Source organism: Podarcis erhardii (assembly GCF_964252035.2).
Source record: "Podarcis erhardii genome assembly, chromosome: 13".
NCBI classification, from domain to species: domain Eukaryota; kingdom Metazoa; phylum Chordata; class Lepidosauria; order Squamata; family Lacertidae; genus Podarcis; species Podarcis erhardii.
This window is the reverse complement of record NC_138502.1, coordinates 38,632,852-38,651,434: the sequence shown is the minus strand read 5'-3', so window position 1 is coordinate 38,651,434 and position 18,583 is coordinate 38,632,852. Positions and strand designations below refer to the sequence as shown.

Genomic DNA, 18,583 nt, shown 5'->3' with positions numbered 1-18,583 from the left:
GTCTTGCTAAATCATATCTGCATTTTGGCATGATTTCAGCACAATCCAATGCACGTTTAAAGGTACCCCTGCCCGTACGGGCCAGTCGTGTCCGACTCTAGGGTTACGTGCTCATCTCGTTTAAGAGGCCGGGGGCCAGCGCTGTCCAAAGACACTTCTGGGTCACGTGGCCAGCGTGACGAAGCTGCTCTGGCGAGCCAGCACCAGCGCAGCACACGGAAACGCCGTTTACCTTCCCGCTATAAAGCGGTACCTATTTATCTACTTGCATTAAGGGGTGCTTTCGAACTGCTAGGTGGGCAGGAGCTGGGACCGAACGATGGGAGCTCACCCTGCTGCGGGGATTCGAACTGCCGATCATACGATCGGCAAGTCCTAGGCACCGAGGTTTTACCCACAGCGCCACCCACGGCCCCAATGCACGTTTACTTGCTAGTAAATGCAGACAGCTTTCAGCGGCTTTCTTTATCTCTCCTCTGTTGACCAAGGCCTCCATCTCTTCTGTATATTCCTCCCATACTCTTGGATGTATGTAACCTGAAGTGTATGTAACCCGAGGTACCACTGTATTACCTTACACCTCCACCACATATGGTAAAAGGTGCCTTCTTTTTCTTTACATTTCCAGCAGATATTTGCACTTGTTCCATAGCCTTCCTGGTGTGCTCTTGGGAGGTGCAGATATTTACTTAACTCAGTTCTGGGTAATATTTCTGAATTTTTATTGGGTGACTATAAGATCAGTTCATAGGTTATGCTATGTCGAACCATTGTTTAGCACGAATGAGCAGATGTGCAGCTTTGTGAGGAGCAGATTGTAGTCTCCCAGTACCACAGTCGCTAGACTACCTGGGGCTAAACCATGGTTTGGCTTAGCATTGTGTCTAAACTGCAAAGCGCCCATCTGCACCTCCCAAGAGCACACCAGGAAGGCTATGGAACAAGTGCAAATATCTGCTGGAAATGTAAAGAAAAAGAAGGCACCTTTTACCATATGTGGTGGAGGTGTAAGGTAATACAGTGGTACCTCGGGTTACATACACTTCAGGTTACAGACTCCGCTGAGAACAGAAATCGTGCGGTAGTGGTGTGGCGGCAGCGGGAGGCCCCATTAGCTAAAGTGGTACCTCAGGTTAAGAACAGTTTCAGGTTAAGAACGGACCTCCGGAATGAATTAAGTACTTAACCCGAGGTACAACTGTAAAAGCATTTTGGGGAATGATATATAATGAATTGAAAAAAAAAATGTTTAAAATAACGTTTGTGAAGAAACCCAGAGGCTTTTTTATTAGGAATGGTAAGTACCAATATTCCAAAGGAGCAGAAAATACTTTTTATGTATGCGATGACAGCTGCACGGATGTTACTAGCCCAGAGATGGGAAGAAGACCAAGTCCCTACCAGAGAGGAATGGCAAACTAAGCTGTTGGATTATGCCAAAATCGCAAAACTGACGTGAAGGCTCAGGAACTAAGAAGACCTAAACTTCAATGGTTAGACAAGATGGCCTCCTTAGGCCTGGGTTTAGTCACATTTTGGATTTCTCTGTTCTTACACCGGAGGCCTTTCCAGCGAGTAAGCTAGACAAAATGGGGCAGGACATCTTTCCACCATGCTGTCTTGAGAAAAGGACAAAGAGGTGAAGGGGCACACTCACTGTTCTCCCAGCTTCATTATTGTGCCTGTTCATGGCAGAGCGGGCATCCGGGCGATTTTCCCGGGCGTCGGCAAACTCCCGCGAAACCAGCACGCCAAAGTCGGCGTCCTCGCTGCAGCCTCCCCATTTCCAACCTTCGCCCGGTGGCCCCTTGTGATGCGAGTCACAGCCGCAGATGGTGGACGTGCCTTCAGCGCAGGAGCGAGTTACGGCAAAGGCCACGCCGGCTGAGGCGATGGCGTGGACAAAGGCAGATTCTCGCGTGGCTGCGAACAAGAGGGAGAAAAAGACCCGGTTATTTTGCAAGCTGTGATCTTATCATTTGCCTTCCCATATGAAGCAGCTTATGGCTTTTGGATTTGAAAGTTCAGGGCCACAATCAAACAGTCCCCTCTTTGTTCTCTTTCAGCAGAATTAGATTTCTTCCAAGTTCTGCCTCCTGCTATCTGCCCTTTTAGTATTTCTTTTTTAAAAATGAGATTATGTGCTATCTTTTGTTTTGTATGAAATGTCGCAGAGAGCTGCTTTGAGAGTTTGCGTCCAACAGTGAGGAATAATCCGTCGCTGAGCTACACTCAGAACAGGGACTGGGGCAGAAATGTAGGGGTTGGGCTCTTTGGAAAACATGTCGTTGTCCATTCACAAACTCCAGTATAAAGATTTAATTCCTTTTCTGTTGGTAGCTGCATAGCTAGTAACAGCGTATCACTGGAAATCCCAGGTGGAGCTACCTCTTGAGACAGGGTTCAACAAAATTTGGGTTATAGCTAGTTCAGAACGACTAACTGGGGTTAGAAGAATTGCAAATGGGTTTATTATCAAGAACATCTTTGGTGAAACCTGGCCTCCCCTTTTTTCATACATAAGGGAAAAAGGTTCTCTGTTGGTGGAAAACCTATATAGACTGCCAATATTTTAAGACCACGTAAAATGATGCCATAGACTTGACACTTTGTTCTTTTCTTTGCGATGACTGTACTGTATAATTAAAAACTCCAAAAACAAACACTTTTCAGCTGTAAAAAGAGTGCACCTTCGATTTTAAATCTGGAAAACAAGAGTGCCTCCAGCCTTGGACATTTTGGAACTGTCTTGAGCCAATGTAGCTCCCCTCAGGAAGGTTGCCTTTGAAAAATAAAGTAAGATACGGCGTGCGAAGATTAAAAACTCTGAGGGGAAAGTTGCTACCTCGAAACCGACGGAGGCTTCCGAAGATTCGGGAAAAGGCTATCTGGAAGAAAGCCCAACTCTCCACCCCACCCCATGAGGCATGGGGGGTTGCCTGAGAGAGATTTCCCAGTGGCAAAATTGAAAGTTCCCAGAAGCGCTGAGGGGGCCGGGTTGGGGGGCAGAGCCTGGGTGGATTAGGGGCTCTTGACAGAGCTCCACTGTAACGGTCTCCTATCCAGACCCCGTTACCTGCTGGGACACTCAATTTGCCATTGTTTGCGGAGTGTCACACTGTATTACCCACATAATGTGGAATGTTTCTGCCAGGCCCGGCAGTACCCACGGGGCTGGCATTCCCCGCGGCCACCCCTTGGCAACGGGGCCCGCGACCGCCCTGCCCTGCCATCCCCCCACGAGCCCACCAGTCAGGCTAGGAAATCTCTATTGAGACCTCTGGTGCCGCCAGTCCTCCCCTCCCGGGCTCCGGGTGGCGAAAGGGCGTGTGAATGGCGCGGGGTTGTGAAACAGTTCAAGGTCTGGAACGATATCCCCCTGCCCCGGTGCACAGTGGGGATGGGAGCTTAGCTCTTTTCTCCTGGATATAAGCTCATTTTCTCTCCCTCCCCACCACCCGCCGCTGCCTTTAAATCTCCAGCGTTTATATCCAGTCCCCCTCTTTAAATGCAAATTTGTCATCTGTGTCACAGCTGAGGAACACTGCTGGGTTATCACAATGCTGTAGGGCCATTTCGCAGCCTCTGATTTCCTCAGCCGAGGCCCTGGAGATGCGGGTTTTGTTCGCCACATTTGTTCCAGGGAAATGCAGTCAGCTTCTCTTACACAGAGAGTCATTTGCTACGGCTCCCTGAGGAGGTAGCCTTTTCAGTCCTGAGGGGACCCACCTTTAACCTTGTTCTGCACCATGAGACCCACCTTTAACCATCCCCCCCCCCTCAGCCTTTCAGAAACCTTTATTTATTTTTTAGGCCTTGAGGTGGTTAAAAACCTGTGTCTGAGCTGTGCTACTTCAGGCTGTGGGTGATAGCTGTCAGACTCCTCCATGTAAAAAACACACACAACACACTTCACTTTAGGCCAGTGGTTCCCGACCTTTTTTTGGCCATGCCACACCTAAAAAATGTAAAGGACCCATGACAGTTAAGTCCAGTCACGAACGACTCTGGGGTTGCGGTGCTCATCTCGCTTTATGGGCCAAGGGAGCTGATGTTTGTCTGCAGACAGTTTTCCGGGTCATGTGGCCGGCATGACTAAGCCGCATCTGGTGAAACCAGAGCAGCGTACAGAAACGCCGTTTACCTTCCCGCTGGAGTGGTACCTATTTATCTACTTGCACTTTGACGTGCTTTCGAACTGCTAGGTTGGCAGGAGCAGGGACCGAGCAACGGGAGCTCACCCTGTCGCGGGGATTCGAACCGCCGACCTTCTGACTGGCAAGTCCAAGAGGCTCAGTGGTTTAGACCACAACACCACCCGCATCCCTAAGCATCTCTAAAATCCTGATGCCCCTCCGCTGTGACATATAATCCTTTTTATTCAAAAAGTGAACTCCTATTCACATGGAGGAAGCATAAAAGGTCATCAACTTGGTCTAACTCATTCTCAAATTGCCCCCCAATCAAATTGGGACCCCTATGGGGCGTGTGCTCCACGTTGGGAACCACGGCTTTCGGCAGTGAGATATTGAGGAGATTTATTGTCCCTTAGCCTTTCGGCTGAGAAGCTAGTTTTCTGTGTCAAGGAAAATGTCTGCCTGGAGGAGCGTTTGATCATGTTTCCCACCCTCCACAGCCTAAAAGCCGAGACCAGGAAACGGGATTGTTCTTCCACTTTCTTGGTCTTCTTTTAACATGAAAACATGGTACAGTTAATATGGCTGGTTGTAGGCGTGGCACTAAGTTCAGCTCAGATTTCAGATTCTGCTCCACCTTGGTTTTATTAAATTTAAGCTGCTTGTTAACTTGGGTGTGCACGCATATGCAATTCACATCCTCCCTGGTTCCTTCTTTCCAAATTGATCAATTGTGGGGTTACATCAATCATGTTGTTATGGCTGGCTGGCTAATAAATCTCAACTGACTGATACATTAATCACGTCTAGGCAGAGGGGATTTTACCACTTCCCCAGGTTTTTGATTATTCAAACGTGGAGTGAAATTCTCTTCACTTTGCCCATTATTCCAAGTTGCCTCTCGATAAACTGCTGATCTGAAATTCAATGAGATGGGTGGGAGCAATAAGGTAAAACGGGAATTAAATAAACGGCTCCCCGTGAGAATGTAATATCCATTAAAAATGGTGTGTTTTTTACTACCGCGAGTTGTCACCTGTCTCCCTCCCTCGGAAAATAAAATGTACAAATTTAATGGTACGTGTAAATCCCAGCGGGCCTTGAGCGTGATCCACTGGGAGGGCCACCTGTCCAATGAGATGGCTGAGAACTTTGCAATGGCCTGGTAGGTTACGTTCACAGTTTCCCACTCAATTCATTGGGGATTCCACAGGAGATCTTATTGCTGGATGGTGTGTTTTGTTCCACAAGGCCTATATCATTCTCCTATGTGCTGTTGGGGGTGTCTGTGTGTGTGTGTACAGGCTTGGTAATTTGTTAATCTGTACTTGCCCTTAGGTGGGACATGGGTGGCGCTGTGGGTTAAACCACAGAGCCTAGGACTTGCCGATCAGAAGGTCGGCGGTTCGAATCCCTGCGACGGGGTGAGCTCCTGTTGCTCGGTCCCTGCTCCTGCCCACCTAGCAGTTTGAAAGCACGTCAAAGTGCAAGTAGATAAATAGGTACCACTCCAGCGGGAAGGTAAACGGTGTTTCTGTGCGTTGCTCTGGTTTCACCAGAAGCGGCTTAGTCCTGCTGGCCACGTGACCTGGAAGCTGTATGCCGGCTCCCTCGGCCAATAAAGCGAGATGAGCGCCGCAACCCCAGAGTCGGCCATGACTGGACCTAATGGTCAGGGGTCCCTTTACCTTTACTTGCCCTTAGACAGAGAGAATGTGAAGTATACCTGTATGTGAGATCTTAGATCTGTCTTATTGAGCAACTTACAGTAAATTCATTTTTTCCCTTCCCAGTATATGATTATACTGGGACAACCTATGCAGCCTCCCTCTGTTGTTTGCAAGAAAGCTGTATATATATATTTCCAGCAACATATAATTTGGTGTTGAAATCATACATATTTTTTTAAAAAAAGGAGAGTGACACACGCATTATTTTGCAAGTCAATGCTCCACATTAATGCCTTTAAACTGTTACCATTTAAAAATAAAAGAAATCCAGCTGTAATTTTTTAAAATTAAAATCTTTTAAAGTCACGCTTTGCACAAACTGCGTGCCAGTTATTGGCATGTTCTATACGATAACCGTGAAGCTGCCTTCTCCTTTTGGCTCACTGGGTCGATGCCTCTCAGCCTAAGCCAACTCACAGGGTTGTTGAGGGGAATAAATTAGGACTGGGAGAACCTTGAGCTCCTGGGAGGAGGAAAAAAAGTGGGGGAAGCAATGCATAATAATGAATAAAATGTGGTCCACTACTGGCAAGCTATGGGTGCCCCTCCTCCAACCCGGCTTGTGCTGTACCTTTATCGAGAACAGGCCCGAAAATGGCCAAGCTGTCGTCGATGGTGGTGCAGTTCCAACGCCGCCCCCGGAACTGGTGCTGGCATTCCTGGATTCCTAGCTTCACGCCCTCGGCCACGCTGGGCATGATCTCGATGTAGTTGCGGCAGAACCGGAGCTGCTTGGGCACTAAGCCAGGAATGGAACCGCACAGGATCGGCTGGGAGCCCAACGAGGTATATTGCTGGCCTAATGCGAGGGACCTGCAAAAGGAGAACATATACAACCCCCTGCTTGAAAGGGCATCGGGCACTTTGCATGCCCGCCCTGACTCTTCCACCCAGTGGCGGACTGTCAGGAGCCAGCAGTCAATCACACCCTGCAAATGAGAGTTAACTTTTCATTCGCAAAATCAGGATCTGCACAGGAGGATCTGTCAGGCCTAAGGATCACAGCAACTCTTCTCCGGCAGGTCTTGCCCCCTATGAAGAGGTTGCTGAGACCTCCCCAGGGCTGCCTAAGCCCCCTCCTCTCCAGGGTTTCCCCCAAGCAATCTGAGACTATGCCTGAAGCCAACCTCGGCTCTGCCCTTTTCATGCCTCTTCTGGTTCTGGGAGACCAGGGTTGCCTTGGGATATTTAAAGTCATAGCTAGTCAAAGGGCTGCCCCGGGGCAGGATATCATGTATTGTAAACAATCCTGACATCTGCCTATTGAACCTGCTCCCAAGAGAGCTATGTGAAATGTTCTGAACCAAAGGTCCACCCGACTCCACTCTGTTTTCTGAAAATCTTTCAGATGTTTGAAAACAATGCAAACCCATCCTGTCTTTCTTCAGCATTTTTCTCGGGGGTAAATATAACCAGTTCATTCGGTCTTTCTTACTATCATTCATTGTGCATGGCAGTTTATCAACGTTTCCAAATCAAATTGAGAACTGTCTCTGCCCCTAAAGATATTGCAGTCTAAAATTAACAATGAGGGAATTCGGGAGGGAGAGGGAAAGAAAGAAAGAAAGAAAGAAAGAAAGAAAGAAAGAAAGAAAGAAAGAAAGAAAGAAAGGGTAGCAAGGGATGGATATGAGCAATTGCATCTACAAGCACTTAAACTTTGCTACAATTGGGAACAAGGATTAAGGGATTAGTCCAAAGTCCTTGCAGAAGTGATAGGAGGGAAGAAAGGAAGAAATATAAATGTTGAGCGAGCGACATCCCAGCACAGTGAAGTCATGATTCCAACATAAAACATACTGTTTTTCTTCTACCCTTTATCAATTTGCATAGTTCTCTCCTGAGTCTTTTCCCATGTTTACAATTGTGGTACACAGAGAGCGATCACAGGACCGTCACCTCCTGAATCCCAGGATAAACAACGTTTCCTTAATACACCTAAGACAACCTTGTTATATTTCCATTTCCATTTTATAGATTTGGGAGAACTCAGACGGAGAACCTGCAGTTTATCCCTGAAATGACCCTGCACGTTCATGACCTGGGTAGGACTCGAACCTGAGCCTGATGCTCTGCTGAACCGCACTGCCTCAATCCCTCATTAAGACTGGGGAAGTGCTGCATGCCACGAAAGCACACAGGCAATTATATCACCTCATTATCTTCTTACCGTGCTGCATTAAGCTGCGGTGCAAAGATCAAAGCCCTTGTTTTCTTTCAGGGTGCTCAAGTCTTGTCATTCAGAATCTTTTTTTGCTAACTTGGCAGCAGAACCGTTTTCCTTTGCTGTGGTAGAAGCCGGCCTGCTTTCCAGGAAGCGGCAGCTGTGACCTTGGGGAGAGCCCAGGTTCCTCTGCAAATTTATCCCCCCGGAGAGGCATTGCGTGGAGATGATGAAGGGTGCGGTGTTAGCACCCTGCTTGTATTTTCTGGGAACGTCCAATGCTGGGATTAGATTCTACGTACAAGGCTGGTTCTACGTGGAAGCTGCCTTTTGAAGGTTACACAAAGCTAGACCATGGGTAGGCAAACTAAGGCCCGGGGGCCGGATCTGGCCCAATCGCCTTCTCAATCTGGCCCACAGACGGTCCAGGAATCAGCGTGTTTCTACATGAGTAGAATGTGTCCTTTTCTTTAAAATAGATCTCTGGGTTATTTGTGGGGCATAGGAATTCATTAATCCCCCCCCAAAAATATAGTCTGCCCCCCAAGGTCTGAGGGACAGTGGACCGGCCCCCTGCTGAAAAAGTTTGCTGACCCCTGAGCTAGACTCCCATCCTAACTAGGACAAACAAACAAACAAACAATATTTATTACGGCCATAGGCCCATACAGGTAAAAACAACACATAAATAACAGCTTGTGCACGTGGGGGGGGGGGGGAAACAGCCGCTAAAACACCACAATAACAATAAAATACTATAAAATAGAATGGCATACTACGCCTTAGTTAGCTTGTAGTGCTCCTTGGCGTCGCTTTTGGGTAAGGACAGCGACCAGGAACCTTGCCACATTCAGGGTCGTATGAGTATCCTTATCCTGCAAGATTTGGGCAAGGTGGAATTTTGGTGGGGTACCCTCTAGTTTCTGTATGATTGATCCCAACAAATTTGCCCGTGGCACATTGAACAGGGGGCAAGTGAACATGATGTGCTGGAGCGACTCCGGCGTCTCCTTATCACATTCGCACGTGGCGGGGGCTTGGCCCTTTGAGAATCTATGTCTCAGGACGTTGGAGGGAAAAACGTTGAACCTCGCTTTGGTGAAGGCCAGTCTATGGGCAACAGTCGAAAGGGAGGAGAGGTATGATGGAACGCAGTAAGTTAAAGTGATACCAATGTTCTGGGGCGAACAAACACCTCCCCCCAGCATATAATTTCGCTGTAGATCGATGTCATCCAGTCTTTGGCGGATCAGTCTTTGAGCAGCCTAACTAGGACTAGCCATAGGGACCAGAGTACACCTGTCCTCAAAGAATTTATGTTACCAATTGGTTCCTGGGCATACTTCAAGGGGCTGTGGTCATAACAGTGGCTTTTAAGTCTGCACACTGCTTAGCTGAAGCGAAGTCTCCTTCCAAATAATAATAGTAATAATAATAATAATAATAATAATAATAATAATAATAATAATAGTTGTATTATTTATATCCTGCCCAACTGGCTAGACTGCCCCAGCCACTCTGGGCAGCTTCCAACAAAATATTAAAAGCACAGCAAAACATTGACCATTAAAAACTTTATTATTATTGTGCATTGCCCTTTATCTGTAGATCTCAGGCTGTTCACAACTCAGGCCCATTCCTTTTTAGAAAGCATGCACATTTATTTATTTTTTAAATCCAATGGTCATTTGCCTCGCCATAATATAAAATGGTATTGCAGCCAGCTGCTGTTTTGGACCATAGAAGTGCTGTTTTCAATTCTTGTCCACATTTTCTTGATCTATTGGCTTGTTATTTTAATAAACAGGGGGGGGGGGACACGCTATCAGATTATACTGATAACTATTCTGAGAACTTCATTCTATACAGCAAATATAGGAATCTGAGGGGGAAATAAGTTTGAGAGGCTGGTGTAGATCTATAAAGCCACCAACAGTTTATTCTATTTTTCAGTTGAAAATATCTCAGTTAAACAAAATAAAGCAAAAAAATGAAAAAGAAGCAAAAGATGCATATTATTATTATTATTATTAAGTATATAAATGAAATTATTATTCTAATACATATATATTTATAACCTGCTATATTTTTAATAAATGCTTTGAAAATATCATAATATTTGTCCACACACAATCAATGCCTGTAAGCTATCATGTCTCTTCTCCATTGATAAAGTCCCCAACATTGTGGCTCATGCAGGTATATTTTTGCTCTCTCTTTTTGGTGACCTGCCCAAAGCCTTTTGGTGTGGCCCCTCTTGGATGGAGAATTGACCAAATGGATGGCCCTCTACGCTGAACCTTTCACAAGGTGCAGGTCAGCAATAACTCACAAGGTGTCAATGAAGTTAACCCTTTATTCAAAGAAACAAAAGAGCTCAAGCTTAGTGAGCACAGCAACTCTTCCCAGTAGGTCTTGCAGTTGCAAGGACTGAAGGTCCCCCGCCTTCCCATATCTCCCAAATTCTCCTCCACCCCAGGTCCTTCCCAAGCAATCTGAGGCTCCAACGCCTTGTCTGTCTCTGCTGCGCCCTCTTCATACCTCCTCTGGTTCTGGCAAACCAGCGGGAGGGTAGCTAGTCACAGCAGGAGAGGGAGACCCCCTGGTTTCTTCAGCAGCCTGCCTAATCTCTGCCTCATGGCCTTTCTCCTATCCACTTCTGCCCTCTGCCACAGCCTCTTCCTGCTTACTAAACCCTGTTACCTCTTCAGCTTCCAACACCACCTCCTCCCAGTCTTCTCCATCTGCTCCCTCTGACCACTCATCATCATCCCACCACCAATCCCCTCGATCTGAGCCTTCTTCCCTTGGGATTTTCCCAGCTAGGGCCTCTGGGGAACCGGGTTCGCGTCTCCGCTCCTCCACATGCAGCTGCTGGGTGACCTTGGCCCAGTCACACTTCTTTGAAGTCTCTCAGCCCCACTCACCTCACAGAGTGTTTGTTGTGGGGGAGGAAGGGAAAGGAGAATGCTAGCCACTTTGAGACTCCTTCGGGTAGTGATAAAGCAGGATATCAAATCAAAACTCTTCTTCTTCTTCTTCCCACCGCTCCTCTGAATCCAGCCAATCCATGGCAACAAATCTTGAGCATCTTCTTATACTCCTCCTTTCCAACTACCATAATCTAGACCAGGGGCAGGATGAACCTCAGGCTTGGGGCCAAAGACTACCTTCCAGGACTCTCTTTCAGCCCTCGGGATTGTCTGCAGGCCACAAGCTCCATCAGTCCCAGTCTGCAACCACTACCAGTCACATCCACTGTCAGGATACACCTGGACGTTTGCCCACGAGGGAATGACATCGCCTTCCCATAGCTCAAGCCATACACAAGGTGGCTTACAATAGGAAAAGACTCACATAATTACAAACAAAAGTAGTCATAAGCAATAAATAAAATTCATCAAAAAGCACACAACCAAACTGAATGATTCCCTCATCATAAATCATAATAAGATCTAAAAATAAGGGTACAAAAATGATATTAAGAATAGCAGCAAAAAACCCCAACAACACCCACTAAAGAATACCCCAGCACAAGAGTCCTCTCAGCAGCTTAATTTTTTGTAGCTGGAGTCAGTCCAGGTCCCACCATCCCAGGCCGGGTCAGCAAGGCAAGGAGCAAGTCTTCCTGGAGTCAAAGCCAATGTGGTCCTTGAGTTGAGAAAGGTTCCCTACTACGGATCTAGAGTACAATCCCTTGGGGTAGTCAGGGACCTGACTCTCCCTTGCTTTCCTTTAGCCCATAAAAGTGCCATGCATGCCGATGGCACTGTATAAAAATTAGGCAGTCCTTCTGTTCTTGTTCCATACTGTCTTCTTCAGTGACCATTCGTAGCTGAGTAGGATTGTCTTTCATGAACACGGTTTTAACAGTGAGTCCGTAAGTGACTGTGGAGGCCAATTATAGATCCACACGACCTTCCACAGTGGGGACATAGGTTTCCAGATGGGAGTTGATCATGGTGAGGGCTTGCCAAGTGTGCCTTCCTCTTAGCACATTTCTCCCTTTCATCCTGAGTTTGAGCATCTTTAAAGCCCATGAGACCTTTGGTAAAGGCTGTTCTCCAATTGGAGCGCTCACAAGCTGGTGCTTCCAAGTTGTCGGTGTTTATACTACATTTTTCTAGATTTTCCTTGAGAGAGTCTTTAAACCTCTTCTGTTGACCACCGGCATTGCACTTTCCATTTTTAAGTTCGGAATAGAGTACAGTGGTACCTTGGGTTACATACGCTTCAGATTACATACGCTTCAGGTTACAGACTCCGTTAACCCAGAATTAGTACCTCGGGTTAAGAACTTTGCTTCAGGATGAGAACAGAAATCGTGCAGCGACAGTGCAGCGGCAGCAGGAGGCCCCATTAGCTAAAGTGATGCTTCAGGTTAAGAACAGTTTCAGGTTAAGAACGAACCTCCAGAACGAATTAAATACTTAACCCGAGGTACCACTGTAGTTGCTTTGGAAGATGATCATCAGGCATCCGCCCAACATGAAGTTGATGTTGAAGAATCATTGCTTCGACACTGGTGAGTTTGGCTTCTTCCAGTACACCTACATACTGTAACATCACTGGGGCAGGGATCATTGCATACTTGTGAGTTCTGTACCAGTCTGCATTGCTGAATGAACTGTTATATACTAGAAGAAGTCACTATTGAGAATCGAGAGCTGTGAATGTTTGTTTCACAAATGGGAAACATTGAATGCTAGCTGGCCGGTCAGTCTCCCTGCACAGGGAGCTATCCCAATGAAGGTGCTGAACCTATGTTTTGGGAGTTTAGCAGCCCACCTGCAGGAGATTTTGAGGGCCCCAATGTGGTAACCTGACTTGGCCAGGGCTTTTCCAATTTAACCGCACTCCATGTCAGTTCATAGGCTATTCTTTTAAAAGGTTTTGGGTGTGGCGGGTAGTCATTTTGTGCTAACAGACTGGATGGGTGAAGGCACCCGAATCTCTCTGTCCTAAATGAAACTTTAGCACAGACGAACAAAAGAAAGGATGAAAGGCAGAAGCAAACATCAAAGGCCTTGCCATTTTAATTTTTTTTTTTTAAAAAAAGCATCTTTCCAAAGTCATGTTTGCGATTTTGAGATCAGGCGTGCCCTCAGTTTGTTTTAAATCCATGGCACTGAATTGAACTTCAGTCAAAGTCCATGAAGAAACAACTTGGCTTGGGCAAATTCCAAATCTTCAGCCAGATTTGTTTTTAAGATAAGCTGGGGACAACTTTTGAGCCTCTTGAACATTCGTTGGAAAATCTTGTCCTGAAATAAGGAATGGTGCTTATCTACTCAGCCACACAGTTCCTCCTCAGTCCTCCAAATAAAGAGATTTTCTTTATTTGCTGCCAGCAGGAAATCTACAAATCTACCAATTTTTACTTCCTAGGCTAATCTCATACCAATGCTGTGAGGTGCTTTCAGACAGACAGCAACATGTCTGTCTGAAAGACCAGGAAGACACATATCACATTTCGACTCTGCAACACAGCTAACTGGGTTGTTGTTGTTTAGTCGTTTAGTTGTGTCCGACTCTTTGTGACCCCATGGACCAGAGCACACCAGGCACTCCTGTCTTCCACTGCCTCCCGCAGTTTGGTCAAACTCATGCTGGTAGCTTCAAGAACACTGTCCAACCAGCTAACTGGGTAGCCTGAGCCAAATCCCTTTCTCTGAGCCGAACCTAGTTCACAGGGTTAATAGGAAGATAAAATGGAGTAACCCCAAATATGTGGCCCATATGTCACTGGAAAAAGGGTTATATATGTAACAGTGTTTTATATCGGTGGCGTGCGGGGTGGATAGAAACAGCACTGTTCTCTCACTCACTTGTATTCCTAGTACGGTTTATTACAGATTCACATGCACAAACATCTATCACAACTCTGCTTTGCCTTCCCTGAAAATGCAAATCCATGGATGCTGTGCCGCACAACGGAATTGTTCAATTTAGCAGCACCCCAGGTGACTCTTAGTTTTGGTCACACCCGGCGTCCCCTTCCCTCCCTTTCTCCTTCCTTTCTTGGCTGATTAAAGGATTTTTTTTTCTTGTTAGTTAGATATCTGCTTCTTGGCCTTTTTTGAACCTTTTAAAATTCAAACCTTATCACCAGTGCTTCATAATCGGCACCTCTTCAAGACGAAAACCACGTTTAGCAATCCCACAAGCCTTTGCAAGTGCAATCCCAAGAGCCTTTGCACCAACCTTTGAGGCCTGCGGAGAGTTGGAGTTTGAGAAAGGAGGTTTTCATGGAGCAATTGCGGTGGAGAGTTTGGTGTATTTTGGGGTGTTTCCAGAGGCTTGCTGGCTTCCTCAAACTCAGCCCTCCAGATGTTTTTGGCCTACAACTCCCATGATTCCTAGCTAGCAGGACCGGTGGTCAGGGGTGATGGGAACTGTAGTCTCAAAACATCTGGAGGGCCGAGGTTGCGGAAGCCTGCATTAAAGGGACATTAGGACTGAGTTACTCTGTGTTAGAAGGAAAGTTTGTCTAAGCATTCCCACCCACCCCGATCCCTGTGAATATACCAGAACCAAAAGCTGTCTCCAAAAATGTGCCTGTTGCTGACACTCCACTGATTTAAAAGTCACTCTCCCTAATGAAAATGAACCAACCAACCAATGCTTTCGTCGGGTGCGGGGGGGGCATGTCTGTGCAAATGTTGGGTTTCAACTCCCGTCAACCAGAATGACTAATGGTCAGGGGGGATGATCTTGAGGGCCACAGGCTCCCCATGCCAGCATTAGCTGATCTGTCTGACAAATAAATGCATCAAAGTTTGCCATCCTATTCATTATTGTGACTGTATATATTCAACTCTTCCAGGCCTGCCCCTAACACCATTTGCTCTCTGTCACACTGTTCTCTGTTTTTCAAACCCTCCTCTTTTGGCTCCCCTCCTCTGTACCCCATTCCTTACACTTGTCAACATCCTATATTATTATTATTATTATTATTATTATTATTATTATTATTATTATTAGCCTTCTCTTTTCCAGTACAACTAGGGCTAGTTATTCAGTTCCAGGGTTGGGTAGCAATGCTACAGGGCAGCCAACCTCTGTTTCAGGTGATAGTTGGCACTTTGCTTATGCACCATAGAGTTGAAGAGCTGGAATGAACCACAGGTGGCATTTTATTCAGCTAGTTCCATCCCTCCCACCCCTGGCCCGAAAGGATTATCCCTCCACGGCCCACCAATCCTCCACCATTTAGTCCTTTGCAATTCAGCAAACTACAGCCTGCCTCATGCCAGAATCGGGTGGAATCCAGGGAAACAACCATAGAGCAAATTATTCCAACAGAAAAGCCAACTCTCTCCCAATTTCATCTACTAATTGCTTCCTGGTTCGAAATACGGCCTTAAGTCATCTTAAACATGAACCAAACCCATCCCCAATACTGTACATAAAATAATGTTTGTACCTTTCATCTTTGGTATGGCTCTGAGGGAAAGGGAAGAGTGGACTAAGCACCCTTAGGGATGAAAAAAACAGGAGTGTTGTAGTGGAACTTGAATATGGGAAGTAGTGGCCATTGAGGATCATGAATGGAGTGTCCCTATCACCTGACATGGGGGTTATCTGGACTGTCATTTCCCCAATACATTAACTCAGCAGCGGGAGAAACTTCAACCCTCCAAATGTAGTTGGACTACAACTCCCATCATCCTTGACCACTGGCAAGGGCCGATGGGATTTGTAGTCCAATGTCTTTTGGATCAAAGGTACCCCCCCAACTCTTCATTAGCTGATGATGTGTGGTAAAATTGTCCTTAATCATTTGGCAGGATGAGCTGGATGGTCAAGTTATGCTAGGGCAAGAAAACTTACCATGGTCATCATCAGTGTAGCCTCAATCTCCCAAATACACCAGCTCTTCAGTAGATGCAATTTGCACCTTCAGCTGGGACGGGTCCATTGAGCTATTGGGCAATTCATGCATCTCTGCAAATCAAGTCTTAAGGCTTACATACCTTTGGGGATTTCAGTAAACTGGTCAAATTAGCTAAAGGTTATCTAGTATTCTATCCTCCCCCACCTCCAAGCAAAGGATTGGGAAGAGCTTTTTCCATCATCATCATCATCATCATCATCATCATCATAATTTATTTATACCCTGCCCATCTGGCTGGGCTTCCCCAGCTACTCTGGGCGGCTTCCAAAAAAAAATTAAAATACTGTAATACATCAAACATTAAAAGCTTCCTTAAACAGGACTGCCTTCAGATGTCTTCTAAAAGTCTGGTAGTTGTTGTTCTCTTTGACATCTGGTGGGAGGGTGTTCCACAGGGAGGGCGCCACTACCGAGAAGGCCCTCTGCCTGGTTCCCTGTAACTTGACTTCTCGCAGCGAGGGAACCGCCAGAAGGCCCTCAGTACTGGACCTCAGTGGGATCATGGGATGGTCCTCTTCCTTGGGGATCATTGGGGAATACATCATCTGGGGACAATGGATGGTGTTGCAGATTTGCCTTCTCCCCCTGCCCCCCGGTTTTCTCAGTGGTTGGGTGATTGTTCATACCCAGGTTCTTACTGACCTCCAAATTTAATAGTCTAGAACAGCCTTTCTCAACCTGTGGGTCTCCAGATGTTGTTGAACTACAACTCCCATCACCCCTAGCTAGCAAGGCTAGAGCTCAGGGATGATGGGAGTTGTAGTCCAACAACATCTGGGGACCCATAGGTTGAGAACCGCTGATCTAGAATGAATTTTCTCACCCAGATCAACCTTGGCATCTGGCCCTGAATTATCTACCTGTCTCTTGTGCCTCCAGGCTGCTTTTCTATTTAACAAAAGATAAAACGACAATATAAAATGACGCAGCGGACAGAGGCGGTAAAAACAAGGCTATTTAAAAGACAGAGAAGATTAATAGAACATGTATAAAATCAATATAAGTAGCAACAAGAGAGCATTAAAGTGAAAGCCCCTAAAAGGTTTGGGAGATCAGAAAGTATTAAATTGACTTTGAAATGGTGGACCTCAATTGGGCCTCAATTACCTGGTGGGGATAAACAGCAGAGGTTATAATCTGACAGGGCCCCAGGATGCCAATATATCCATACAACACTTTATGTAAAGAAACACCTTGCTGGGTTAATGCCTGCTTTTCTCTAGTACGATGTGGCTTGCCTCAGGACTTGAGTTATCTGAATTTATTACTACGTAGTCTCCCGCTCTCTTTGCTTGTAGTCTAGCGGTCTGTACTACAAAGGTTTATCTGACAGGATGTTAGTGGATAGTTCACCCATAAATGACCATTCCTTGATTTCGTCATCACCAGATTAAGTGACACTTAGGGAAATACGTGATCTGACTCTACTATAAATTGCTGTTGAATTTATGTGCATTACTTTTGAATTGCTGTGAAACCGGCTTGCATTTCAACTGCGATGGCTCATTTACGAATGCCAGTAATTCTAAGCAGTGCAAAATAGAAACGGAATATGATCATTTTGTGCTTTGGTTTTTAGCATGAGTGCATGCATTAGTGTTTATCAGTAAGCTGTAAGGCATGGGTAGGCAAACTAAGGCCCCGGGGGCCGGATGCGGCCCAATCGCTTTCTAAATCCAGCCTGCGGACGGTCCGGGAATCAGCGTGTTTTTACATGAGCAGAATGTGCCCTTTTATTTAAACTGCATCTCTGGGTTATTTGTGGGGCATAGGAATTCGTTCATTTCCCCCCCCCCCATATAGTCCGGCCCCCCACAAGGTCTGAGGGATAGTGGACCGGCCCCCTGCTGAAAATGTTTGCTGGCCCCTGCTGTAAGGGGTGGGGGAACGCACAAGACGAAATATGCACAAGACGAAAACGACAGCAAACTACACTATGGCAATGTGCTTTGAAGGTGACTCAGAAACTACAACTAAACCAGAATGTGGCAGCTAGAATGGTGACTGGGAGCAGCCACTGGGACCATATAGTACCAGTTCTAAAGAATCTACACTGGCTCCCGGTATGTTTCCGAGCACAAGTCAAAGTGTTGGTATTGACCTATAAAGCCCTAAACGTAATTGGCCCTGTATACCTGAAGGAGCGTCTCCACCCCCATCATTCAGCTCAGATACTGACGTCCAGCTCTGAGGGCCTTCTGGCAGTTCCTTAACTGTGAGAAATGAATTTACAGGGCCTTCTTGGTAGTGGCACCTGCCCTGTGGAACGCCCTCCCATCAGATATCAAGGAGATAAAGAACTACCCAACTTTTAGAAGACATCTGAAGGCAGCCCTGTGTCAGGAAGTTTTTAATGTTTGACTTTTTATTATGTTTTTATACTGTATGTGTCAGAAGCTGCCCCGAGTGGCTGGGGCATAAATATATTATGAAGAAGAAGAAGAAGAAGAAGAAGAAGAAGAAGAGGAGGAGGAGGAGGCGGCGGAAGTGGTGGTGGTCTTTGGACAAAGTCCAGAAATACCAAAGAACCGTGGGTCACAAGTGTATTAGTGCACCTCAGGAAACAAGATTGGGTGGTTTAGAGGACAGAGCGATGGGGGGGGGGGATTTCTTAAGCATTCCTACTTGAAAACGGGGACATATCATTCATCTGCCA

The 18,583-nt window shown here is 46.3% G+C and overlaps 1 protein-coding gene across 1 annotated transcript in view; it reads right to left on the bottom strand.

Annotated features, from left to right (window-relative positions):
* WNT3 (Wnt family member 3) overlaps positions 1 to 18,583 on the bottom strand; it is a 45,657-nt gene that overhangs the window by 6,134 nt on the left and 20,940 nt on the right. The window contains exons 2-3 of the mRNA XM_081838155.1: positions 6,438 to 6,679; positions 1,658 to 1,923 (exon numbers count right to left, since the gene is read on the bottom strand). Of these exons, the coding sequence (XP_081694281.1) occupies positions 1,658 to 1,923; positions 6,438 to 6,679 (508 nt within the window). The remainder of the gene's footprint in view (positions 1 to 1,657; positions 1,924 to 6,437; positions 6,680 to 18,583) is intronic.